General features: G+C 44.4%; 1 protein-coding gene across 1 annotated transcript in view; it reads left to right on the top strand.

Annotated features, from left to right (window-relative positions):
• IPO8 (importin 8) overlaps positions 1 to 14,396 on the top strand; it is a 75,776-nt gene extending 61,380 nt beyond the window's left edge. Inside the window, exons 22-25 of the mRNA XM_040345551.1 lie at positions 986 to 1,191; positions 8,990 to 9,190; positions 11,789 to 11,905; positions 13,799 to 14,396. Of these exons, the coding sequence (XP_040201485.1) occupies positions 986 to 1,191; positions 8,990 to 9,190; positions 11,789 to 11,905; positions 13,799 to 13,863 (589 nt within the window). The 3' untranslated portion in view covers positions 13,864 to 14,396. The remainder of the gene's footprint in view (positions 1 to 985; positions 1,192 to 8,989; positions 9,191 to 11,788; positions 11,906 to 13,798) is intronic.
• The last annotated feature ends 12,189 nt before the right edge of the window (positions 14,397 to 26,585 follow it).

Below are 26,585 nucleotides of genomic sequence, written 5' to 3'. Positions count from 1 at the left end.
AGTAAAATTTTAAAAAAGCAGGTTATGTTTCCTAAACAGCATTTTAACCACTTGAGCCCCGGACCATTTTGCTGGTCAATGACCGGGCCACTTTTTGCGATTCGGCACTGCGTCGCTTTAACTGACAATTGCGCGGTCGTGCGACGTGGCTCCCAAACAAAAGTGACGTTCTTATTTTTTCACAAATGGAGCTTTCTTTTGGTGGTATTTATTTTTTGCGCTATAAATAAAAATAGAGTGACAATTTTGAAAAAAAAATCACTTTTTTACTTTTTGCTATAATAAATATCCCCAAAAAATTCATATTCTTTATACTCATTTCTTTCACTTTAGGCTGATACATTATATTCTACATATTTTTGGTAAAAAGAATCGCAATAAGCGTTTGATTGGTTTGCGCAAAGTTATAGCATCTACAAAATAGGGGATAGTTTTATGCCATTTTTATTAATATATTTATTTTTCTTTACTAGTAATGGCGGCGATCAGCGATTTTTATCGTGACTGCGACATTATGGCGGACACATGGGACACTTTTGACACATTTTTGGGACCATTGTCATTATTTCAGAGATTACGAAGAAAACGCCCGTAGCAAACGCTCGTTGTCGCGCAAGTCGCTTGAATCGAGCATTTCCATTACTTTCTATGGGAAATGGAAATGCTCAAAAACGACCAAACCAAAAAAGGGTCCGGAACTTGTTTGAGCTTCAGTCGTTCGGCGTCAGGCGTATTGGCGTGCAGATGTGAACCATCTCCATAGGGAATAATGTATTTTTTCCCCTCTAGCGTATTTGAGCGTCGCGCTTCAGGCGACAAAACGTTCAGGTGTGAATGCAGCCTAAACCTGCTTTAAAGCAGGAAAAAATAAATACAGGAAAAATGGATTTGAGAAGCAAAAAAAAATTATGGTTTTTATAAAAGCTAAACATTTGGGGTCTAAACCTTAAAGGACTTCTATTCAGTTCTCATATTCTCCCTCCAGGCTGCATGATAGGAAGATGTGTGTGATCGGCCTTAGTATTCTTATGGAGCTCCCAAATCGACCAGCAGCTGTCAGTGCTGTGGCCTCGCTCATCGTGCCTTCCATCCTCCTCCTGTTCCTCGGGCTGAAGCAGGTGTGTGCCAACCGTGACCATCTGGACCGAAGGACGGCATCCCGAAACCTAAAAACCGACACTGAGGAAAATGGTAGGAGGGCAGCAACTAGTGACATAAGGGAACCTGCCATCATACTTGCCTAGGTGGATGCAGAATCTGTCCCTCAATGCTGAGAATCGAGCGATCAAACACCACTGATCGCTCTGTTCTCAGTGCTCCCTGAGCAGAGAGCCGGTGACTGTCAGTTACTGGCTCTCTGCTCTGTCCCCTTTACAGGTCTTGTTGCTTCCTCAGCCTATGACTGGACAGTAAAGGGGAGGAGCAAACTGATGAGCTCATCATTTGGTCTATCCTCCTATCAACATGCCTTCATTTGTATTACTGTATTATTTGTGTTTTTTTTATATGCCTGCAGTTGTGCTTTATGCAGTTGAAGCTAAACTCCCACCAAAACATGCATGGTTTTGGATAGCACAAAGAGTTATTTGAGCCTATGTCAGATTTTTATTGCCTTCTGTGTCCCTTAAAGCGGGGGTTCACCCTAAAAACGATTTTCTAACATTACATCCGGCTCACTCTCTACATTGACAGTATGCCGTTTGTTTTTGCTGTACATACCTCGTACAGCTATTTTCTTCCCCGGCTTCCGGGTCGGGACCCCCACGGGAGTGGGCGTTCCTATCCAGCAGGTGATTGATGTGATGACAAAAACGACCTCACCCCGTCGCATAAGGAGCATCACGAGTTGCCGAAAGAAGCCGAACGGCGAATCGGCGCTATACGGCGCCTGCGCACCGACGTTCGCCTTCTTTCGGCAACTCGTGACGCTCCTTATGCGACGGGGGGAGGTCGTTTTTGTCATCACGTCAATCACCTGCTGGATAGGAACGCCCACTCCCGCGGGAGTCCCGACCCGGAAGCCGGGGAAGAAAATAGCTCTACGAGGTATGTACAGCAAAAAAACAAAAAACAAACGGCATACTGTGAATGTAGAGAGTGAGCTGGATGTAATGTTAGAAAATCGTTTTTAGGGTGAACCCCCGCTTTAACTTCCTATCAAGACAGGAAGTCATATGAAGTCTCTACAACAACTGCTCAGACAAAAAGACATTTCTAGTGAAGTGTGGAGAGTTTAGAAGGTGTGCTAATGTTGTTATTGCTGTCTGCGCCTTTCTGTCCCAGTGTTAGCCATACACCCATATCTTGTATGAGTGTCACAGGCTCAGAAGGAAGTGGTCTCTCCAGTGTGATGTGATATTGTCTCATATCTTGTATGGGTGTCACAGGCTCAGGAGGAAGTGATAGGAAGTCTCTCCAGTGTGATGTGATATTGTCTCATATCTTGTATGAGTGTCACAGGCTCAGGAGGAAGTGACAGGAAATCTCTCCAGTGTGATGTGATTTCTTTATCGTTACATCACGGGACACAGAGCGGCATTCATTACTATATGGGTTATATGGAGTACCTTCAGGTGTAGACACTGGCAATCTTCAAACAGGAAATGCCCCTCCCTATATAACCCCCTCCCATAGGAGGAGTACCTCAGTTTTTACGCCAGTGTCTTAGGTGTTAGTCATGGTTTAGCTTGCCTCCGCATCCTTGGGATTAGGTGAGCTACCGGTTCTGTCCAAAAAAGCCTGCGCGCTAAAGTGGTCAGTAACCGGACCCCAAACCCTTGGGGTATAGCCCATAATGCTTTCTTTTTAAGAGAGCTGGACCCTGGGCCCAGAACTTAGAAAACCTTTGGGGCGCCTAATGTTTTCTGTTTGCCAGGGTGCTGTATGGGCCCAGGACAGTGGATCCTTCATGGAAGAAGAAGGTTCCCAGGGCCTGAAGGTCTAGACATCCCCACGGAGATGGGGGAAGATTGGACCTCTTGCTTGGCAAAGTCCTGCGGCATGGAGCAGGTAAGTAAGGGGAAAAACCTGCGGGGCTTGGCTCTTAGCAAGTTTTTTCTGGGAGGTCACAGGGGACATGCCTAAGGTTATGCATTGCATCTGGCAAACCAGTCACATATCATGAAGATAGGATGGCTCTATATGTTATATTTCCCCATAAAAAGTGACCTCCCTGGTAGTGTTGGAAAAGCTGTGAGTGGGGCCTTTTATGTACAAGTGTATGTGTGTGTCAGAGAGCTATGCTTACCTGCAAGCCTCCAGGCGATGCTCTATCCAGTCCTCTCCCTCATGCCTGCAAGGCAGGCAAAACGCTGACCTCCTCGTGTGTTCCAGGCCTGCGGCTGCAGGAACAGAGAGGCCCTTCCTCCCAACCCCCCCCCCCCCCCCCCGTCGGCGGGCGCGCGCGCGGTGCGCGTGCACGTGTTATAGACGCATTTGGCGCCGTTTTAGCTGGGGGGGAAGGGCGGGTCAGTGGTTTAAAGGAAGGGGCGGCCCTTCCTTAGATGCCACAGCTCATTCATTTCTCTGGCTTAAGGGAGGAAGGACTGGAGTGAAGCACGGGGCGCTGAGGACACACAGTGGCCAGAAAGAATACTACAGTCTTCAGAAGATTGTGGTTTAGCCTAGGAATAGGCTGGCTTTCTTTTCCATCTCATAGTCTTTTCTTTGGCAATACTACTCAGGGGGATAGAATGTTTTTTCTTGCCTAGATTGAAAAAAAAAAAAAAAAAAAGAAGAAAAGTTTTTCTTTGAAAAAAAAAAAAAAAAAAGTGTCATCTAGGGTAGAGGAAACATTTTTATTCCCCAAACAGGTGTTTGGGCATTTAACTATTATAAGTCCCAGGTACCAATAAGTAGCAGGTGTACCTCGGTATTGTACCATGGCATCAAGATCAGAGGGTACAAAAGGTGGGGATTCCCCCGCAGAATCTGAGGTCTCGGATAGAGCTATGCCGCTGCTTTCCCCACAGGGAGCCTTTGGGCCATCGGGGTCTGGGGCTAGAGCTGACGCGAGTCAACCCAACCCTAAGGTGGTCACGGAGGAGGTGTTACTCGCCTCTTTAAATGAGATGCGGAGAAGCATGGGAGAAATGATAGCCGCAGCCATGCGGGGTAGTAAGCGGAATAGATCTCCGTCACCCGTGCGCGGACCCTCGGAAGAGGAGGTCCTTTCCTCTGGGGAATTGGACGACCTCTTGGACAGAGACCAAGTAGGTTCAGGGATCGAAGATCCGGATACAGAGGAGTCTGGGGCAGTCTCCCTGAGGGAGAGCTGGTGGATTCAGGGCTTGACGGACTTGGTCCATAAGGCATTCAACCTGCCTGTACCAGATCTCCAGGTATCGACGGTTTCAGCTTTGGGCTCACTGAGGGCGCCTCAAAGCAGTGCTGTGTTTCCGATCCATCCTCTTTTGGAGGGAGTCTTGTTCCAAGAGGGGAACAAACCAGACAAGGTTTTCTTTCCACCTAAGAAATTTTCTGTCTTATATCCTATGGAAGAAAAGTTTTCCAAGAGATGGGCTTCTCCTGCAGTAGACGCAGCCATCTCATGTGTTAACAAATCGTTAACATGTCCTGTAGAAAACGTACAGGTTTTCAAAGATCCAGTTGATAGACGCTTGGAAGCCCTACTTAAGAACTCCTTCACTTCTGCAGGGGCAGTAGTACAGCCAGCCGTGGCTGCGATTGGAGTCGCTCAAGCTTTATCGGATCAATTTAAGCAAATGCTTGAACTTATTCCTGCCGAGCAGGCAGAAGAATTTTCGGATGTCCCTAAGGCCATATGTTTTACGGTAGACGCAATCAAGGATTCTATCCAACAAGCGTCACGTTTATCATTATCCCTTATCCATATGAGAAGACTCTTATGGTTAAAAAGCTGGGAGGCTGAGCCCCCATGCAAGAAGCTCCTGGCAGGGTTTCCCTTCCATGGAGGACGGCTCTTCGGAGAGGACTTAGATAAATACATTCAGACCATTTCAAGCGGCAAGAGTACTCTCTTGCCAACTAAGAAGAGGGTTCAGGGACCTGCGTTTAAACGACAGTCCTCCCCTGGGCAGAGGCCCTCTAATGCCAAGCAGTATCGACGGCCTCCTGCAAGAACAAACTTCGGCTTCAACAGCAGATCACAAGGACAGGCTGTTAGGGGCAAGAGGCAGTGGTTTCGCAAGCCAGCAAAACCAGCCCCCAAGTCTACCTCATGAAGGGGCGCCCCCACCCACGAAGGTGGGGGGAAGGCTGCGACTCTTTTCGGAGATTTGGGAAGCCAGCATTCCCGACGAGTGGGTACGGTCTTCCGTGGCCACAGGCTACAAGCTAGAATTCCTAAGGTTTCCTCCTCCTCATTTCCAGGAGTCGAGGATTCCAAACGATCTGGAGAAAGGAGCCGCATTAAGGTCGGCTCTAGATCATCTACTTTCCCAGGAAGTAATAGTAGAGGTACCAGTCCTGGAACAGGGGCTGGGTTTCTACTCCAACCTATTCATCATCCTAAAGCCCAATGGAGATGTCAGGCCAATTTTGGACCTAAAGATGGTAAATGCATACTTAAAAGTCCGCTCATTTCGGATGGAATCCGTGCGGTCAGCAGCTGCCACACTCCAAAAGGACGACTTCATGGCGTCCATAGACATAAAGGATGCCTACCTTCATGTTCCAATTTATCAGCCACATCAAAGATATCTACGCTTTATGGTGGCTTCGCGTCATTTCCAATTCGTGGCGCTTCCCTTCGGGTTGGCTACGGCCCCCCGGGTGTTCACGAAGGTTCTAGCTCCAATCCTAGCCAAGCTAAGGAGCCAAGGGGTCACGATCCTAGCATACCTGGACGACCTCCTAGTCATAGACCACTCGTCTCCCGGCTTGGAACGAGCAGTGGCCCTCACGGTCCAATACCTCGAGAGGTTCGGCTGGGTCCTAAATCGAGAAAAGTCAGCATTCCAGCCCACAAGGCAGTTGGAATATCTCGGCATGAGATTAGACACGGAACAACAAGGGGTGTTCCTACCTCTGAGGAAGGTCAAAGCCATCAAGGAATTAATCCTACTGGTTCTAAGCAAGAAAGAACCGACTATTCGCCTATGTATGAGATTACTAGGCAAGATGGTGGCTACTTTCGAGGCGGTGCCATACGCCCAGAGCCACACTCGCATCCTGCAGGCAGCCATCCTGTCAGCATGGAGCAGAAGGCCACAGGCCTTGGATATCCCGTTGCCTCTCTCATCAAGAGTCCGGCAAAGTCTGTGTTGGTGGTTAGACCCTCAGAATCTACTGAAGGGAAAATCTTTCAGCCCAGTGGCTTGGAAGATAGTGACCACAGACGCCAGCCTGACGGGCTGGGGAGCGATTGTGGATGGTTCCACTCGCCAAGGTATTTGGGCAAAGCCAGAGAAGCTTTTACCCATCAACATCTTGGAGCTCAGAGCTGTTCGACTAGCCCTCAGGGCTTGGACGTCGAAATTGCAGGGGCTTCCGGTGAGAATTCAATCAGACAATGCCACGGCAGTGGCATACATAAATCACCAAGGGGGGACCAGGAGTCAGGCCGCTCAGAGAGAAGTGAGCTTGATTCTCCTATGGGCAGAGGCTCATGTGCCCTGCATATCGGCAATATTCATTCCCGGAGTGGACAACTTTCAGGCGGACTTCTTAAGCCGCCAGACTCTATGGCCGGGGGAATGGTCTCTGCATCCACAAGTCTTTCAAGCACTCTGCCAAAGATGGGGAGTGCCGGACGTGGATATCATGGCATCGAGACTCAACAAGAAGCTAGACAGGTTCATGTCCCGCTCAAGGGATCCGATGGCCTGCGGAACCGATGCTCTGGTTTGCCCTTGGCATCAGTTCAAGCTTCTTTATGCGTTTCCCCCGCTCCAGTTACTACCCCGCCTGCTGCGCAGGATCCGGGTGGAGCACATACCAGTTATCCTGGTAGCTCCAGCATGGCCCAGAAGGGCTTGGTACTCACTAATCCTAAGGATGGTAGTGGGAAACCCTTGGACTCTGCCTCTAAGGCCAGACCTGCTATCGCAAGGTCCGATCCTCCACCCTGCCTTACGGCATCTAAATTTGACGGCCTGGAAGCTGAATCCTTGATTCTCAGGGGTAGAGGTCTGTCTCAGAAGGTAATCTCTACCCTAATCAGAGCCAGGAAACCGGTCTCTAGGGTGATTTATTACAGGGTCTGGAAGGCCTATGTAGGCTGGTGTGAGTCCAAGCTATGGCTTCCTCGCAAGTTCACCATAGATAGAGTTTTAAGTTTTCTCCAGCTAGGAGTGGATAAAGGATTGGCATTAAGCACAATCAAAGGACAGATTTCTGCCCTGTCAGTGTGGTTTCAGCGGCCGCTGGCCACCCACTCGCTGGTTAAGACCTTCCTTCAAGGGGTCTTACGTATTAAACCTCCAGTTAAATCCCCGCTTTGTCCGTGGGATTTAAATCTTGTTCTGTCGAGTTTACAGAAACAACCGTTTGAGCCGTTGGCTGAAGTTCCTTTGGTTCTACTGACAAGGAAGTTGGTGTTTTTGGTTGCCATAGTTTCCGCAAGAAGAGTTTCGGAACTGGCAGCCTTATCCTGTAAGGAACCATATCTTATATTTCATAAGGACAAGGTCGTTCTCCGCCCTCATCCTTCCTTCTTACCGAAGGTCATATCCAGTTTTCATTTGAACCAGGATTTGGTATTACCATCCTTCTTCCCTAAACCTACTTCCAGAAAGGAAGGGTTGCTGCATACCTTGGATATTGTCAGGGCCATGAAGGCCTATCTTAAAGCTACAGAGAAGATCCGGAAAACAGATGTGCTGTTTATTCTACCGGATGGGCCCAAGAAGGGGCAGGCAGCTGCAAAGTCCACCATTTCTAGGTGGATTAAGCAATTGATCACTCAGGCCTACGGCTTGAAAGGGTTGCCTCCTCCAGTATCATTAAGGGCTCATTCTACTAGAGCCATGGGTGCCTCCTGGGCAGCACACCACCAGATCTCTATGGCTCAAGTTTGCAAGGCGGCAACCTGGTCTTCTGTCCACACATTTACAAAATTCTACAAGTTGGACGTAAGAAGGAATACTGATACTGCCTTCGGGCAGGCAGTGCTGCAGGCTGCAGTTTGAGACCCTCGGATTCCGGGGGCTCCTCTTTTTTTGAGTTAAATTTAAAATTTAAGATTATTTTTCTCAAATAAGTTGGATTTATTATGATTTGAGTATATCTCTAAATTAAATCCTTTTGTCTTGGAGATGTTCTCCCTCCCCTCATTGTAAGCATTGCTTTGGGACATCCCATATAGTAATGAATGCCGCTCTGTGTCCCGTGATGTAACGATAAAGAAAAAGAGATTTTTAATACAGCTTACCTGTAAAATCTTTTTCTTGGAGTACATCACGGGACACAGAGCTCCCACCCCTCTTTTGAGGACCATTTTGGGAGGCATACTGCTTGCTACAAAACTGAGGTACTCCTCCTATGGGAGGGGGTTATATAGGGAGGGGCATTTCCTGTTTGAAGATTGCCAGTGTCTACACCTGAAGGTACTCCATATAACCCATATAGTAATGAATGCCGCTCTGTGTCCCGTGATGTACTCCAAGAAAAAGATTTTACAGGTAAGCTGTATTAAAAATCTCTTTATTGTCTCATATCTTGTATGGGTGTCACAGGCTCAGGAGGAAGTGACAGGAAATCTCTCCAGTGTGATGTGATATTGTCTCATATCTTGTATGAGTGTCACAGGCTCAGGAGGAAGTGACAGGAAATCTCTCCAGTGTGATGTGAAATTGTCTTTCTTGCCGCCACTTCCCTTTTCTGATGAATACTGTAATATTTTGGATTTCAGACCATTTTCTGTCTGGGTGACAGTGATCACCGGGACAAATAGAGGGTGGATCTCCCTAATGGAGACACAGCAATAAAATCTTCCCTTTTTAAAGCTAAAATAAACAGATTTTGCTTTACCTCTACTTTGAACTAAATGAAATGTTTTCATTTAAAGAGGAGATTCCAAGTGACGAGGAGGAGGCGAGCAGCCTGAGCCAGGCCATGCAGGAAAACGCCAGGGAGGATGAAGACGATGACGACGATGAGGACTGGGATGATGAAGCACTGGAGGAGACGGCCTTAGAAGGGTTTAGTACTCCGCTTGATTGCCATGATGCCTTGGATGAATACCAGTTCTTTACAGACGTCTTGTTGAGTAAGCCTCTAATAGGTTGTTCTGATGGTTCTAAAAAAGGACTCGTTTTATTGAAACCATTTAACCCCCCCAAAAAAAATACACAGATTCTGTACCTTTTTTAAAGCATGTTACACAGCACAGTGTCACCTAGTGATAGCGCCGCCCCATCCCCCTCCTGCTGCAGGAATAACCAATATACTTTTACATTACCAATTCTGTATCCTAATACAGTGCCCCCTGTCTCTGTGTTTCATTAAAATCCCTCCTTCACCGTATCTCACGGCGGCTCCTGGCGAACATGTGACCAGCTGTGTCTTTCTCCCCTCCTCCTTGCGTCCCGCTGACGTCAGTGGGGAAATCTTGGCCCCCGCCGCTGCTTATGCAAGACGGGCAGAGAGGAGACACAGCCGGTTACATGAGTGCTGGGAGCCGCCGTGAGATACGGTGAAGGAGGTCTTCTTTTTTTTTAATGATACACAGAGACGGGGGCACTTTAATATCAGCAGGTTGATAAGGAGGAACCAGGGAATGCAAAATGTAAGCAGCTTAAAGCGGAACTTAAGTAATTTTTTCATCTTTCCATCTATTAAATCTTCTGCCCTAGTTTTAACTTTGGATAGTAAAACATTTTTTTTTGTGCTAGTAAAAAACTTAAACAGCCCTCTTCCTGTTTCATGTCTGGTAAAAAGCCTAGGCTTATGACGACATGCACAGCTCTCTAACTCTCATGAGAGTTTGCTAGGAAGGGAGGGGGGATGAGTCACGAGAGGGCCAATGAGATCTGCAGAGCTGGAGGTGTGTCTGTGTAAATTCAGGATGTGAACAGGCAGCGGCTTCAGCTGCCCACAGTTAAAATGATTGCAGCCAGACCCAGTGGAGGGAGATTTCTGCAGCATATTTGGCAAGCACAGGATGATCGTATATATATATAAAATAATATGCAAAGTGGTTGGAGGGAAGCTTCAGAATGGCAAAGATGTTTTTATTACAAATGATGTGAGCAGACTTCAGTCCCTCTTTAATTTTCAGCTTTAAGACCCCTTTCACACTGAAGCGTTTTTTACAGCGTTTTAGCGTTTAAAAATAGCGCTATTAAAACGCTCTCCATGCATCTCAATGGACCCTCTCACACTGAGTCCTGCAAGCAGCATCTTTGAAACAGCTTTTGGGCGCTGAAAAAAACTCTCCAAAAACACCCCTTTCCATTGAAATGAATTGAAAAAAACGCCTTACCCTTTCACACTGAGGCCCTGCAAAAACGCCCTAAAACGTTAGGGTCTTTGTGGTGCTTTACCAGCACATTGGAATTCCAGATGAGGCTTCGCTCAAATAACGCTCGAAAAACGCCCCAGTGTACAAGGGGCCTAAAGTGCAGCCCTTGAAATCAATAAAACACTTGCACATCATTTTTAGAGTATAATGTTGCAGAAAACTGTGCATATACTACAGAAGACACTTATGTAACTGGAGACCTGTTACATAAGACTGCTAGAGAGGACTCATTACAGGCCCTTTATAAGGCTCCCACATTAGGGAGAACCCTATAAAATCCCTGACACCACAATTCATATTGCTCTAAGCAGCTTAAAAGAGAAGTATGGGGGTATCAGAAAAAAAAACTTATACTCACCTAGGTGGATGCAGCATAGATCCGATGCTGCATCTGTCCCCTGTCACTTCTGCACCGAGAACTGAGTGATCAAACACTGCTGATCACTCAGTTCTCCCCTCCACTCTGAGCAGAGAGCCAGTTACTGTCAGTCACCAGCTCTTTGCTCTGCCCTGCCTCTCCAGCTCTCACTGGAATGCTGAGCTGGGGAGGGAGCAGCTGGCTCAGTCTTCCAGTGGTGCAGCTGAGAGGCTGAGCCAGCTGCCAGTCCAGGCATTGGAATCTTTCCCAGCCTGGACCGTCTGAGTCAGCCTGTCCGCTAAAAATGGGTCACAGGAGTGCAGAACTAACTGCTCTCCTATGATTCATAGAAGTACAGCCAAAAAAGCTTTGGCCATACGCCTCCTTTAAAAACATCAGAGGAAAGAAATATAAAGACCTAATTAAGACCTGCATACTTCTGGTCAATGGCTTGGAAAATATTGAAACCAGGTGCAAGCAGAAAGCCGCTAAGATGTTCAGATTGAGGTCAGCTATGACGGCCTTCATAATCGGTGCATTGTGACTTTTAAAGTGGAACTTGGCTTAAATCTTTAATGTCACGCACTGCCCGGCACAGAGCTGAGTGTAATCCGAGACCTGAGTGGAAGGAATGGATTTACAAGATTGTGCTATTTCAGTTTAGAAAGTAGATGATCACCCTGAAAAATGTCTCACCCTAATGATGGCCTTGTCGGGGGGATAACTATGATCTCTGTGAATGGGGATAAATACAGTATCTGGAAGTCTTATACTGACACATTACTTGGCATCACAAACATTTTATCGGATACTAGATCCACTTGTAAAGCTACTGACATAAGACAAGTACACTACACACATTAATATTGCTATACATTAGGTATACAACTAGTTTATGCTCCCATTGTAAGGGGGGTGTTATGATATCTTTCCTTGTACATAGAAAATTGCTGATCATGTCCTTGGTTGCTCTTCTCCTGACTCAGGCATACAGAGTAGAGATCAAGCCTGGTATCATTCACTCACAGCACCGCTCAGCAATGACCAGAAGAAGCAACTGCAGGAAATTTATACACTGTCGGAGCAACGGAAGAGCGCAGCCGGTAAGTAAACGATTACATAACAAAGTGGACTTCATGGAAAATATTAGGAATTATGTAGTTTTGTGCTTTTATTACACTTTAACCACTTGCCTACCAGGCCAATTCTGTTGCTTCTCACATACATGTAAAAATCTAAATATTTTTTTGCTTAAAAATTACTTATAGAAAAACGTCTATATTTGTGCTGGACTAGCTCCTCCACCCCTACCCTTGCCTCCCTACATAACTGCATAGACCAGGGGAGGAGCAAAGGGTATTATACAGGATTTATATGGTGCCAACAGTTTGCACAGTGCTTTACATCAGGGAAGACAGTACAGTCACAATACAATTCAATACAGGAAGGATCAGAGGGCCCTGCTCATTAGAGTCTAGAAGGGAGGGTCAAGTGGAACAAAGGGTAGTAGCTGTGGGGGATGATCAGATGGACAAAATGAAAATACAGTTGTTAGGTGTGGGTAGGATAGGCTTCTCTGAAGAGGAGGGTTTTCAGGGATCCTCTAAAAGCCAATAGAGAATGAGATAGACAGATTGGGGTAAGGAGTTCCATAGGCTTAGAGAGGCTCTTACTATATACTATACCTTGGCACCTCAGATGTTTTGGAACTACATATTTCTTTTTTTTTTTTTTTTATCAATAACAATTTTATTGGTCAATGGTTCCAATGTACATAACATACAGCCACATAGAGCCGCAGGCCCGCAGTGGGAACATAAAGAATAAACACCGTAACAGTAGCCTAGGGCGTTCATGTTATCTCTGACTAGCAGTTGCAAGTATGCCAGCTTGCCTATTAAAACCAGTGCCGCCAACATGGCGAAGTGCAAGCTGGCCATTGTCCTTCCGGACTAACCACATGTTATGGCTATACTAAGCAGTAGACTTAACTTCTAAGTATCAAAGCAACCGGAGACACTAGGGGTCTTCAAAGAGAAAAGGAAAGAAAAGAGGGGAAAAGAAAGGGAAAGTGATAGAGAGAGGGAGTGTCGTCATTTCGGCCCATGTACCTTCTCAGGGTGGATCCTCCCGGCGGTGCCACAGTTCCCAGACCTTGTCGTGAGCCTCCTGCCGATCCCGTAACCTGGCCGTCATCCCCTCCATGATCTCCACGTCTTTAATCCTGGCGTATAGGGCTTCAGGGGGAGGGGGAGACCGACGCTTCCAGTGCAACGCCACCAGGCAGCGGGCTGCTGTGAGAATGTGTCGGGCCAGTTTCTTATATGGAGACGGTAGTCTTACTGGAGGAAGTCCCAGGATGAAATATTTTGGGGAGGAAGGGATCTTCCTCTCTAGGAGCCGCTCCAGCAGCTGCCGGACCGAGTCCCAGAAAGGAGCAATCAGTGGGCACTCCCAGTACACATGGAGGAGGGTGCCCCTCGCCCCCAGGCACCGCCAGCAGCGGTCCGAGCTAGTGGGATAAATGGCATGGAGGACGTCCGGGGTCATGTACCAGAAACACAGTATTTTATAAATGTTTTCGGAACTACATATTTCATGATGCTCATGCACTCTGCACTCTGAGCATCATGAGAAATGTAGTTCCAAAACATCTGGGGTGCCAAGGTTTGCCATCACTGCTATAGAGTGTCAATTGAGACTCCATTGGCTGCTGACGCCACAACCAAAGATGGGGCACCCAGCATCCTACACTAGGGAGGCATTTACAGGTAAATAAGATGCCTACAATACCGTGCATGCACATATAATCTTATGGGAAGGTTGTTGTTGAATTGAATGGTCTAGTAACAGGGTTCCTTTAATTACTACAGCTTCTTTCTTTTGACTGTGAAATGATTAGCAGCACACAAGGCAAATACCAATAAGTGGCAGATCTGGAATGTTTATATTTTCACACCCCCTATTCTGTTCACAATTGTGTTTCCTTCCCATAGCCTCTCGAAAACACGAGCTGCAGCAACAGCAGTCGGGGAAAATGGTTGGCGGTTCTCAGCAATGAACTGTGGAGCTGCAAGTGACTCTGGGACGTTTGCACTACTACATTTTGTAAATGCCATCACACTGGGAAGCAACTTATAAAAGTTATTTGAAGGCTGCTACAGCGAAGCCCATCGACAAGCATTCACACCGATTTCTGGAAGAGTGTGCTTTTCTTTTGTTGGTCAGCTTCCTTTTTTTTTGGCAGATGGCAGACCCTCTTATGAAATGACTGAAGAACTGTGTAAATTATTGTTTAAGGGGTTTGAGCTAGGACCTCTGCACTTTTACTCATTCCCTTCATGTGCTCCTTGGCTATCATGCACTTGGAGTCTACAGAAAAGTGTTAATGTGTACTATGGACCCCGCCCCCAAGGAGCAGATTCATAAATGACTGATGATGAAGTTTAGCTTTAAAACCCTGCTTTTAACTACCAGTGTAACATTGATCACCCGTCTTTTACATCGTTGTCTTTCAATAAAGAAGAGTGTGTGTGTTTGCAGCAGTTATACAATCTGTTGGCTGCACATTACATCTGTGTCAATATTTATGCAGAAATGTGTTTGGCAGTTTATTACAGTAGGTTCAACCATTCGATTGACAGAAGACAAATGACTGAGAATACAGCTTCTCTATTCATCAAGACTAAGAAATGTCTATTATGCTGGCCATGTTCACAATTTTTAGGATTGCAATTTTGGTTTGCATTAAATTTCCATCTGATTATTTGGAAATTCCTGTGGTATAGCAAAACGCATCTGATGTGTCATAAGTGCCCAATCTCGTCCTTTAACCTGGACCATTTGGCTGGCCAAAGACCAGGCTACTTGTTGCGATTCGGCACTGCGTCGTTTTTACTGACATCTGCGCGGTCGTGCAACGTGGTCCCAAACAAAATTGACGTCCTTTTTACCCACAAATAGAGCTTTCTTTTGGCGGTATTTGATCACCTCTGCGGTTTTTATTTTTTGCACTATAAACAAAAATAGAGCGACAATTTTGAAAAATATTTTTTACTTTTTGCTATAATAAATATCCCCCAAAAATATATAATAAAAATAATAATAATCCTCAGTTTAGGCCGATACGTATTCTTCTACATATTTTTGGTAAAAAAAAATCGCAATATGGGTTTATTGATTGGTTTGTGCAAAAGTTATAGCGTCTACAAAATAGGGTATAGTTTTATGGCATTTTTATGAATATTTTTTTTTACTAGTAATGGCGGCGATCAGCAATTTTGTATCGTGACTGCGTCCTTATGGGCTACACGTTGGACACTTTTGACACCATTTTGGGACCACTGTTATTTTTATAGCGATCAGTGCTATAATAATGCACTGATTACTGTAAAAATGACACTGGCAGTGAAGGGGTTAACCTGTAGGGGGCGCGGAAGGGGTTAAGTGTGTCCTAGGGAGTGCTTCTAACTGTTAAGGGGCGTGGCTACGAGTGACACGTCACTGATCGTTGTTCCCGATGAGAGGGAACAGACGATCAGTGACATGTCACTAGGAAGAACGGGGAGATGTTGTGTTTACACTGACATTTCCCCGTTCTTCAGCTCTGTGACCCGATTGCGGGACACCGGCGGACATCGAGGGTCGTGAGCGCGCCGTGCGACGACACAGCGGCAAATTAAAGGGGACGTATATAGACACGTCCATTTGCCCAGCCGTGCCATTCTGTCGACATAAGTTTGTGCGACGGTTAAAGCGGTAGTAAACTCAGATAATTTTACACCAAATAATAAATATGGAATTGCATGTTGCTGTGTAGAAGCTATACACAGCATACAAAAGGCAAATAGAATATTCTTACTTGAAAGAAGAAACTTTTACTGAAAGCTCCTGCTTTGTATGCAACCACTGCCATTAGAACTCTTGTCTTCCACGTCTAAACAGCATTTTAGTTCTGCCCTCACTCTGTGGCCATAATCCTGCGCATGCACATTAGTTCCAGAAGCCATACCTCGTTTTCGTTCTGGTTTTACCATGGCAACCGTGTATAGCGAATATGGAGCCGATTTGTGCTGCTGCATTATTCCATAATCGGGGCTTAGCCTCGGAATGGCGAAGGGGTATTGTGGGATCTCGGGGCTGACGCTTACCTAAGGAAGTGACGCAGCCCCGGCATTTATACACCATTTTTCTGGCACAAAGAGGTTGCCTGAGTTTTGGCAGATTAGGTGACCTATCATAATTTGTAACGGAAGTGGCGTTCCGTCAGTCCCGTCTTGCTACATTCCACACTGGTCCACAGTAAGGATACAGTGAAAAGGTGCCAAGCGGACATCTTGTTACACCATGCATTTCACACTTCTTTTTAACGGTAAACTGAGCTTTTATAGTGAAATTCAGTATTTAAAAATCTGTCTGACTTTTTAGATATGGAATTTTAAAAGCAGTGGCAAGCCTGCTGATCTCACAGGTTTGATAATCTGACAGAACACCATTTATTTGAAAAATCAACATCAAAATAGTTTGAGGGAATTTAAAAATCCTGAATTTCACTATATAAGCTGAGTTTACTGTTAAAAATGTGTGTGTAATGCAAGACTTCGGTTGGCGTAACAATATGTCCGCCTGCCGCCTTCTTACTGTATCCTTACTGCGGACGAGTGCGGGGTGTAGCAAGATGGCGGCGATGGAAAGTCACTTTGGTTACAAATTCCGACAGGTCGCCTAATCTGACGAAACAAAAGAAAAACAGGACTAACAGTGCATGTGCTGATGACCTTCTTTACAAAACAAAGGATTACACAGAAAGCAGGCAGGTAGGAAGCTATGCATACTGTACAATAGCTTGCAATGATTACTGTATTTATTGGCGTATAACACTTTTTTTCCCTGAAAATAGAGGGTAAACTGTGCCTGCGTGTCATACGCAGGGGGCTGTGGAAAGTTTTTTTCCTGAAACATCCCTTAAAGTTAGGGTGCGTGTTATACGCCGATAAATACAGTAATTTAACATAAACCTGATTAAATGGGTTTACAACCGCTTTAAGGAATTATAAATGATACCTAATTCTGGCCATATGTTACAGGCATATTGTATTAAATTATATTTAAAGTCCGAACGTTTATTTTACATTTTTGAGTAGCGTATGTAACTCTTACAAACCCCTGTCAGATTTTTATTGCTGAAGTCTGAATACTTGTGTAAGAGGCATTAGTAGTCTTGCTTTTAATATCCAGTATTGCAAGTGAACTGATAAGTGGAGTGGACTAGCTATGGTGAGGCTGCTCCCATGTAGCACAGCGAACCCAAATGGGAGTAGGGGGGAGTTTGGAGGAATTCCAAAAATGTTATAAAAGCAGTGAAAGCACCACACTAATGTTCCTTAGGTCCAGTAAGGATTTTAATGAAAATCTTGTTAGAATAGAATAAAAACAGCCAATGCAATGAAGGGTTTAGGACTTCATAGAATGATTGTACCTGCGCAAGTGGTAGTTGGAGATCACCCAGTGGGGTAAACTGATTCTACCACTTTCTGATTGATTCTCCTTGTTGTATTCTACTTTCTGCTGAGTCTAGGCTTGTACATTCCCACGAGAGTGCTCTTTTTGCAATGGGCTGGAATGCAGTCTTGCAGGATTTCGAACCCCCAGCTCATGCTGGGAGACATTATGATGTCACCTATGTCTCCTTGGAGCATCAGAGGCCAGGGTCAGGAAAGTATTTTTTTTTTTGGGGGGGGGGGGGGGGTTTCAGGGGAGAAGGATGTGAACAGTGAGTAGTGTGTTTACAGCCATTTGTGTTGGGGAAGGGGGTGGTAAAAAAAAACACACCCTCTGTTTGCCATTAAAGGTCTTTACGTGTAGTAGTAATATTGCTAAATTTGGTCTATTATGAATATGGTTCAATCTTTATTTTTTGATGCAGTTGAACAAAAGTGTGGGATTGCACAATCAGAATCTTTGTGTGGTAGTAATAGTTTTTTGTATAGTCAGATTGTAATCGGTGAAATATTACACCAACAAACTGTGTTTAAACACTTGTCACAAAGGCTATAAATCCACTTTGTTGGCAGTATTCATTAGCAAACCCAGATTTTGACATATAAAAGTTGCAGTGACATCATCCTTGCTGTACATGGCTTGTGGACGACGACACAGGAGGCCACACCCACTACAGGCTGCCTGCTGAAAACTACAGGAGAAGGCGGAGATGAGACCAGTCACCCTGCAAAAGTAGAGAGCAGCAGCTACCGGTCCCTATTACAGGAAGCTCCTGCATATAAGTGCAGTTTCACACTGGAATACTGCAAAGATTTGGAAGAAATACACATGCCTCCTTTTTATTTTGTTTTCCATGGAGTTCAACTTTGATGAAATTTCATAGTTGTAAGAAAATAATTTCACATGTGTGACTGAGGATACAAAGTAATGTCTGTGGTGATGGATTTTCTGCATGGTGAGCACATTGACTACATTTCTTATGTAACTTTGATCATTCATAACTCGTATTATATTATTTAAAACCTTTTTAAATTTTTTACTACAACTAAAATAAAGGATATTGAGCTCAATCATCTGGTCTCCAGGCACACTGTGTTATTTGCATCATTGCAGTAAGACAAAAGCAACAGCACTATAAACGCAGAGCCAGCTGTATAATATGGCCAGTTTCTATTGTACTCCTCCCTCATACACTAGGTCACAGGGGTAGGCAACCTTGGCCCTCCAGCTGTGGTGAATCTACAAGTCCCATGAGACATCGCAAGACCCTGACAATCAAATGTATGACTCCTAGAGGCAGAGGCATGATGGGATTTGTAGTTTCAAAACAGCTGGAGTGCTGAGGTTGCCCCTGCACTAGGAGCTCCAGAAAAAAACACCTGTAAGGGTCCTTTCACACTAGCGGACCGTTTGTCCGCTCATTACAAGTCCGTTAACGGACTTGTAATGAATCCCTATGGGATCGTGTCCGTTAGCGGATGGAGCATCCGCTAGCGTCCGCGTCAGTCGGGATCCGCTTTCCCAAACGGAAGAAACCCTATTTTTCTTCCGTTCGGCGGGACGGACCGGATGCAGACGGTCCGTCTGCATCCGGTCCCCCATAGGGAACAGCGGAGCAGAGACAGGGCGGTCCCTGCCCTTTTGCGGGGACCGCCCTATCCGCCGACAGCTGAGCTTTGGCGGACACACGGAGCGGACCCAGAAACGGTCCGCTCCGTGTGAAAGAGCCCTTAGAAATTACAATTTTAGACTGCTATTGCTGACCCCTCCCTCTGAAAATGATTGACTGTCCTTCTGATTCCTTGTCTCTTATAATTTGAGTCTCTTTACCCCTGCATGTTTACAGATTGGGGGGACGTTACCAAAACTGGTGCACATGGAATTTGGTGCAGCTGTACCTAGTAATCAATCCGCTTCTAATTCAGCTTGTTCAATTAAGGCCCGGTTCACACTGGTGGAATGGTCACTCTTGATTTTGGGAGCACAAGTTGCATGACATGTAAAAATATCAATGTTTCCCTGTGAGAGCCGTCCTAACTGGTCTGACTTTGGAAAAGGTTCCTGCACTACCTTGGTCCGATTTCAGCTCATAGAATTGAATGGAAGTTGGATCCACCTCTTAAATTATGTGATTTGGATCCAACATTACAGGAAGATTACACAGGAATTCCATGAAGTCGCACCGAAGTAGCCTGGCAAAGTCGTGCGCCTTTCATGTCGGAGCAAAGTGAACCCGGCCTAAGCTTTGACAATTAAAACCTAGAAGCTGATTGGTTACTACTAGATTCTGTCTGCACCCGTTTTGGTAGATCTTTATTAGCTATATATTAAATTCAAATTAGTAACTCTATTGACTATTGATTCTATACATAGAGGCCCCCAGCACACTTTCAAGTTCCCCAGCATTTTGGTTGCATACATTTGCAAATCTGTTTGGAAGCCATACTACTGCAGCAAGGCACCTCTGGTAGTTGCTGTCCCAAACTCTATACTATCTGAGTTTCCCAAATATGGGATATTTACAGTAGACATATACTTTATAGTAATGATGCAATAGAAAGCAGGCCTTTCTTCTTTAAAATTTCCCATTCACACGTGCAATTTTATTTGCGTGGCCAAGTGTATCGCAATGCAGAAAAAGAGGATTACCATTATTCTCTGTTCTCTCTGGTTCCCAATATTTGGTGTGATGACAATGTACATTTTTGCTGCATAGACTTCAATTGGAGCGCATGAAAAATGCATAACAATGCACATGCGCGTGTGTGAACTTAACCTAATGGTGCGGCAACATACCATAAGCCCAGATACTTCCAGTGTGGTTTCTGCACCAAATCCAAGAAAAGGAACAATGATCTGTTAGAAACTTGCAAAAAATAAGTCACGTGGGCAGGGCAATATACAAAACGATACAAAAAGGATTTCCAGCACACTTTCACACAAAATGAACAACAATTTTGGGTTAAAGTGGGACTTAAAGGATAAGTTTACCTTTTCAGAAAGAATAATGAATGCACATTTTTTATGCAGGTCAATACATTTGCATTCATTTATTTTTTGTTGCAGGAGCCTGTAAAGCATGGCTGAATGAACTACCACAGTGCTCACAGTGACATGGTAGTTCATTTAAAACTACAAGCCTACAGCCACAAAGGCTGCTGGACCTTGTAGTTTTCCATTCACAGAGTGCTGTGAATGAGTGACGGAGCCCCGAACAGCCATGTTTTTTTTGTTTTTAAACATTTTGACCCCTAGCGGGTGGAGCAGAACCCCCGCTAGCTGGCACAGAGGGAGGTGCGGGGGTAAGTGCATTCATAACATGTTACATGGTAACGTGAACTTATTCTTTACCTATCTGAGCACCACAAACTGAAAACACTATTTAATTCAATGTTTACAGCAAATGCATGTCTCCATACTTTTTTTTTTTTGAGAAATCACTTTGAAAAACACCCCTTAGCATTTCTAGCCACAAGCCATCTTGAGTAAGGACAGATAATGTATGTAGCATTTACTTCCTGAAATCCATCAAACACGTTTTTCAAATTTTTCAAACACATTTTTTGTGGGGAAAAAATTAAATAGTTTCATGCATTAGAAAAAATAAACAGTAAAGTTAGCCCAATCTTTTTGTATAATGTGAAAGATGATATTACACCAAGTAAATAGATACCTAACATGTCGTGCTTAAAAATTGCACACGCTCGTGGAATGGCGCCAAACTTCGATACTTAAAAATCCCCATAGGCGACGCTTTAATTTTTTTTTTTTTACAGGTTACATGTTTTGAATTTTGACACTTTCTTTTTATATTCTTTTTAATTACTTTTATTCCTATTACAAGGAATGTAAACATCCCTTGTAATAGGAATAGTGCTTGACAGGTCCTCTTTGCAGTGAGTTACAGGCAGTCCTCGAGTTATGAAAGACTCCTACTTGCGAACGACCTCAAATGCCAGCCACTTGTGCTCCACGCTGGTCCTAGATACCTCTAAACAACTCCGGACACATCCAACACTGCAGTACTGCATGTCCAGAAGAGCACCAGATAACATAACAAGCGCCCGGATCATTCCACATCCATGCACAGGTGGAAGTTACACTTGTCCAGGCGGAACACTGCATTTGTGTTACACTTAAAAATGCAGTGTTGCGACTTACGAACACAATAAGGATTGTAGGTTTGTTCGTAACTTGGGGACTGCCTGTATAGGGTCAATAAGTCACCAGATTTCACCTCTAAGCTGGGAAGCCTGAAATGTAAAAAAAAATTATAATTCAGCTTTCCAGCTGATGGCAGACTGTGACGTTACAACATTGTGTCCAGCCTTCGAACGATCATAAAGATTCCGGGGACCATCTGGCCCACCGCAAATCTCGATGGCAGGGGCGAGACAAGAGAAGCACTGGAGGGTGGCGGGAAGTCCCCTCTCGTTTATCGTTCTTACGGCTCTAAAAGACAATATTTGAATGATGCCTGTAGCTGCAGGGATCATTCAGATATCACCGCTCAAAGTCTGTGATGTCATATAATGTCATGTGGGCGGCAAACGGTTAATGTCTAAACCGCTGACAACAAAAGTGTACTCACTAAGTGGAAATGTCCAAATTGGGCCCAATTAGCCATTTTCCCTACCTGGTGTCATATGACTCTCTCAGACTGGTCATTGAAAATTCAACATGGCACCTCATGAGCTGTAGCATGGTGGCCAAGACCATACAACAGTTTACCAGGGCAGGTTCCACTCAGAACAGGCCTCCCCATGGTCGACCAGAAGTTGAGTGCACTTGCTCAGCGTCATATCCAGAGGTTGTCTTTGGGAAATAAACATATGAGTGCTGGAAGCATTGCTGCAGAGGTTGAAAGGGTGGGGGTGTCAAGGTTGTCAGTGCTCAGACCATAGACCGCACACTGCATCAAATTGGCCTGCCAACAGTTTGTTAAAGACAAGCAGACTAATGACCTGAATTACGGGAGCCATGTCCTGTGGTCTGATGAGACCAAGATAAACTTATTTGTTTCAGAGTGTGTCATTTGTGTGAGGTGGCCACCAGATGAGGAGTACAAAGACAAGTGTGTCTTGCTTACAGTCAAGCATGGTGGTTGGAGTATCATGGTCTGGGGCTGCATGAGTGCTGCCGACACTGGGGAGTTACAGTTCATTGAGGGAAAAATTAATGCCAACATGTACTGTGACATACTGAAGCAGAGCATGATCCCCTCCGTTCGGAGACTGGGCCGCATGGCAGTATTCCAACATGATAATGACCCCCCAAACACACCTCCAAGATGACCACTGCCTTGCTAAAGAAGCTGAGGGTAAAGGTGATGGACTGGCCAAGCATGTCTCCAGACCTGAATCCTATTGAGCGTCTGTAGAGCATCCTCTAATGGAAGGATGAGGAGCGCAAGGTCTCTAACATCCACCAGCTCTGTGATGTTATCATGGAGGAGTGGAAGAGGACTCCAGTGGCAACCTGTGAAGCTCTGGTGAATTCCATGCCCAAGTGGGATAAGGCAGTGCTGGAAAATAATGGGCCGAATTTGGACATTTTCACTTAGGGGTGTACTTACTTTTGTTGCCAGCAGTTTAGAGATTAAAGGGTCACTAAAGGAAAAAAAATGTTTTCGCTAAATAGCTTCCTTTACCTTACTGCAGTCCTGGTTTCATGTCCTCATTGTTCGTTTTTGCTCTGATGTTGCTATAATTCTTCTCTGTTCTGGACACTTCCTGGTTGTCTGTTTCCTGATGACCAAAGTACTGGGAGATTCTAGTTTCATTTTCCAAACCATCACTGCTCTATGGCTCTGTGCTATCACAGAGGCAGGATAACATGGAAAAAACGAAACTAGATGCACATTATATGATTGATTTTTATCTATTTTTAATCAATTTTAAAAGGAATCAGTTAACTGTTATGTCTCTATACCCTGTAAACAGTCATTTCAGCCAAACTCCTTTAATGGCTGTGTGTTGAGTTATTTTGAGGGGACAGAAAATTTACACTGTTATACAAGCTGTACGCTCTTACATTGTAGCAAAGTGTATTTTTTTTCAGTGTTGTTACATGAAAAGACATATTAAAATATTTACAAAAATGTGAGGGGTGTACTCATTTTTGTGTCACCAAAATTTTTAGTGCATCAACAAACTTGATGAGATGACTTCTAATTACCACAAAAAACTATTGGTATGAAGTGACAGCAAAATCAAGTGCACATATAAACATATTCTCAACCTGAAAAAAACATATATTGCATAAATATGTAAAAAAAAGTGTCCAATATTGCAATCAAAAATTAAAATGTCTTTAAATCCCCCAAATGCATATGTGCGCAAAATCAAAAACTCCTCATTTCAATCCCCAAACCGAAAATACAAAACGTGATCCAATAATTTGTGTGTTCAAATAACTGTTGTGCTCCTTCATCAAGAAAGTCCTAAAGTGACTCACCATAGGCTGTGGCTGGTCAGATTATAAACCAGCAATTGCACATGTTATATCCTTGGGAGAATCCACTCTCCACTCTGCTGATACAAATGTGTCCACCTGTAAGTCTCTCTCCCGCATCGGAACAACAGATTATTAGGAGGAAGTTATGTCCTCACGGAGCGGTAGCCTGTGATTACTTTCAACAATGGCTTTTTCCTGTCACTCTTCCATAAAGGCCAGATTTGTGGATTGCACAATTAAAAGTTGTCCTGTAGATAGATTCTCCCTTCTAAACTGTGGATTTATGCATCTCCTCCAGAGTCACCATGGGCCTCTTGGCTGCTTCTCTGAATAATGCTCTCCTTGCCTGACCATGTCTTGGTAGGTTTGCAGTTGTGCCGTACTCTTTCTATTTTAAGATAATGGATTGAACAGTGCTCCATGAGATTTTCAAAGCTCGGGATATTTTTTTTATAACCTAACCCTGCTTTTAACTTCTCCATAACTTTATCTCTGACCTGTCTGGTGTGTTCCCCTCATGATGCTGTTTGTTCACTAAGGTTCTTTAAAAAAAACTCTGAGGGCTTCACAGAACAGCTGTATTTATAATGAGATTATGTTACACACAGGTGGACCCTATTTAATAATTAGGTGACTTCTGAAGGCAATTGGTTCCATTAGATTTTAGTTAGGGGTATTAAAGTAAAGGGGGCTGAATAGAAAAGCATGCCACACTTTTCAGATATTTATTTGTAAATTATTTTGAAAACCATTTATCATTTACCTTCCACTTCTCAATTATGTGACACTTTATGTTGGTCTATCACATAAAATCCCAATAAAACACATTTATGTTTTTGGTTGTAACGTGACAAAATTTGGAAAAGTGTGGATATCTTTAACTTGTGAATTAGTATCAGGAAATACAGTAGACAAGAACATTTAGTGATAAATGAACTCAATCTATGGGTTAGAGTAAATGGTGGTTTGAGTTTAAATGAGCATACAGAAGGTTGGTTTAGACACAGTCTGCTAGACAGTATTATCACTTAGACTCCAGTCTCCATACACACTATTAGATTTTCTGCAGATTTTTGTCTTCAGATGGTAGAATGTTGTCGGATAATCCGACTGTTTGTATGCTCTATCGGACAATTGTTGGAATCTCCAACAACAAATGTGGGATAGCATGTTTTAAAATTTTCTGACAACAAGTGTGTGATGTCAGTTTATTCGATCGTGTGTACAAACAAATGTGTACAAGTCCGTCGGAAAAAAATCGAAAGTACAAACACACATGCGCCGAACCAATGCTAACCATAAGACAACATTAGCAGAAGATGTCCAAAGAGTGGTGCTAAAGACCTGAAAAAAACACGTAGTATGTCTAGTACTTCACTACGTTCGTGTTTGTCCAAGGATTTGTCCGATGGAAATCCGATCACGTGTACGAGGCTTAAGAGTTTCAATTCATATGCAATCAGGCAGGCCCTTGCACTACGTGGTTTTGGTAAATCTGAAGACAAAAATCTGCAGAAAATCCAATAGTGTGTATGGGGCTTTAGGATAGAGTTCTGTACTGCTAGAATTAACTCATGAATCAGCAAAGTCAGCACTAAGCAGTGCAAATAAGCATTAACTGCAAGGTAAATAAAAATACTATAACTAGTTCAGAGTATTCCAGGAGAATGACTACTATATAGTAAAATGTCCCCTTCCATTGAAGTGTACCTCTTAGCATAGACGATAACTAAAGGTCTCTGTGGAGCAGCTGTAAAGGGGCAGTCCTTAGTCTTAACTCTTCAGCTGCCAGCGTTGGGGTCAATTTGTACTGCTGGTGCACACTAGACACGTGCAATTCGGATTGGTCGAAAAATTATCCCCAGGGTCAAATTCTGTGTGAAGAATAGCTGGTTGTTAAGGAGTGGACCGGGAAGTCTGTCACCACGTCCTTAACAACCAATGACTCATCAGCTGTCGGCGTGCTTCCCTGCTAAAAGATGAATGTAAACAAAAGAATGCCAGCAATGAAAATTGCAGAAAAAACAGTGTGAGGCCTCCCAATTCATACAAGGCCCTTCAGGTCTGGTATGGATTTTAAGTAGAATGTTAAAACGTGTTTCCCCCCATGAACCATATCAGGCCACATGCTCTCAACATGGGGGGTGCTTTGGGACAGGGGGGTCTTCCCATGTTGATGGGGACAAGGGACTCTTCCTCACAACCATGGCCGGTGGGGGCTTATCGGAATCTGGAAGCACTCTATGTGGACCACAAAAAGTGTAAAAAGTAAACATGTTAACTGTATTAAAAAATAAAAAAATATAGCTCCATTGTCAATCATGCCGGAACCGCTGCCCAAAAAAAGAAAGAAAAAACCTCTGGTACCGACGAAGGCTCCTGCCATCTGCAAACTCTGCCATCTGACAGTTCTTCAATAACTAAGAAACAGTGCCTGCTGGCCTGCATGCTCGGTATGCATTTTAAGGGGAACCCACACCAAAATCCATACCAGACCCTTATTCGAGCATGAAGCCTGGAGGTCAGGATGGAGGGGGCGCCCCCCCTAACCATACCAGGCCACAAGGTTCCCGACAACCCTGACCAGTGGTTGTCTGCGGGCGGGGAGCTTAACGGAATCTGGAAGCCACCTTTAACAAGAAGGCCCCCAAATCCCGCCCCCCATGTGAATGGGTATCGGGTACATTGTACCCCTACCAATTCAACCAAAAAAGTGTCAAAAAGTAAAAACCACAAGAGACAGTTTTTGACAATTCCTTTATTTAAAAAAAAAAGACGGACCTGAAAAATATAAAAAATGAAAAAACTCTGCCTCCATGGGAGGGT

This window comes from Rana temporaria, chromosome 3 (assembly GCF_905171775.1).
Source record: "Rana temporaria chromosome 3, aRanTem1.1, whole genome shotgun sequence".
Lineage (NCBI taxonomy): Eukaryota > Metazoa > Chordata > Amphibia > Anura > Ranidae > Rana > Rana temporaria.
Note: the sequence above shows the minus strand (reverse complement) of the source record. Positions and strands in the feature narration are given on the sequence as shown.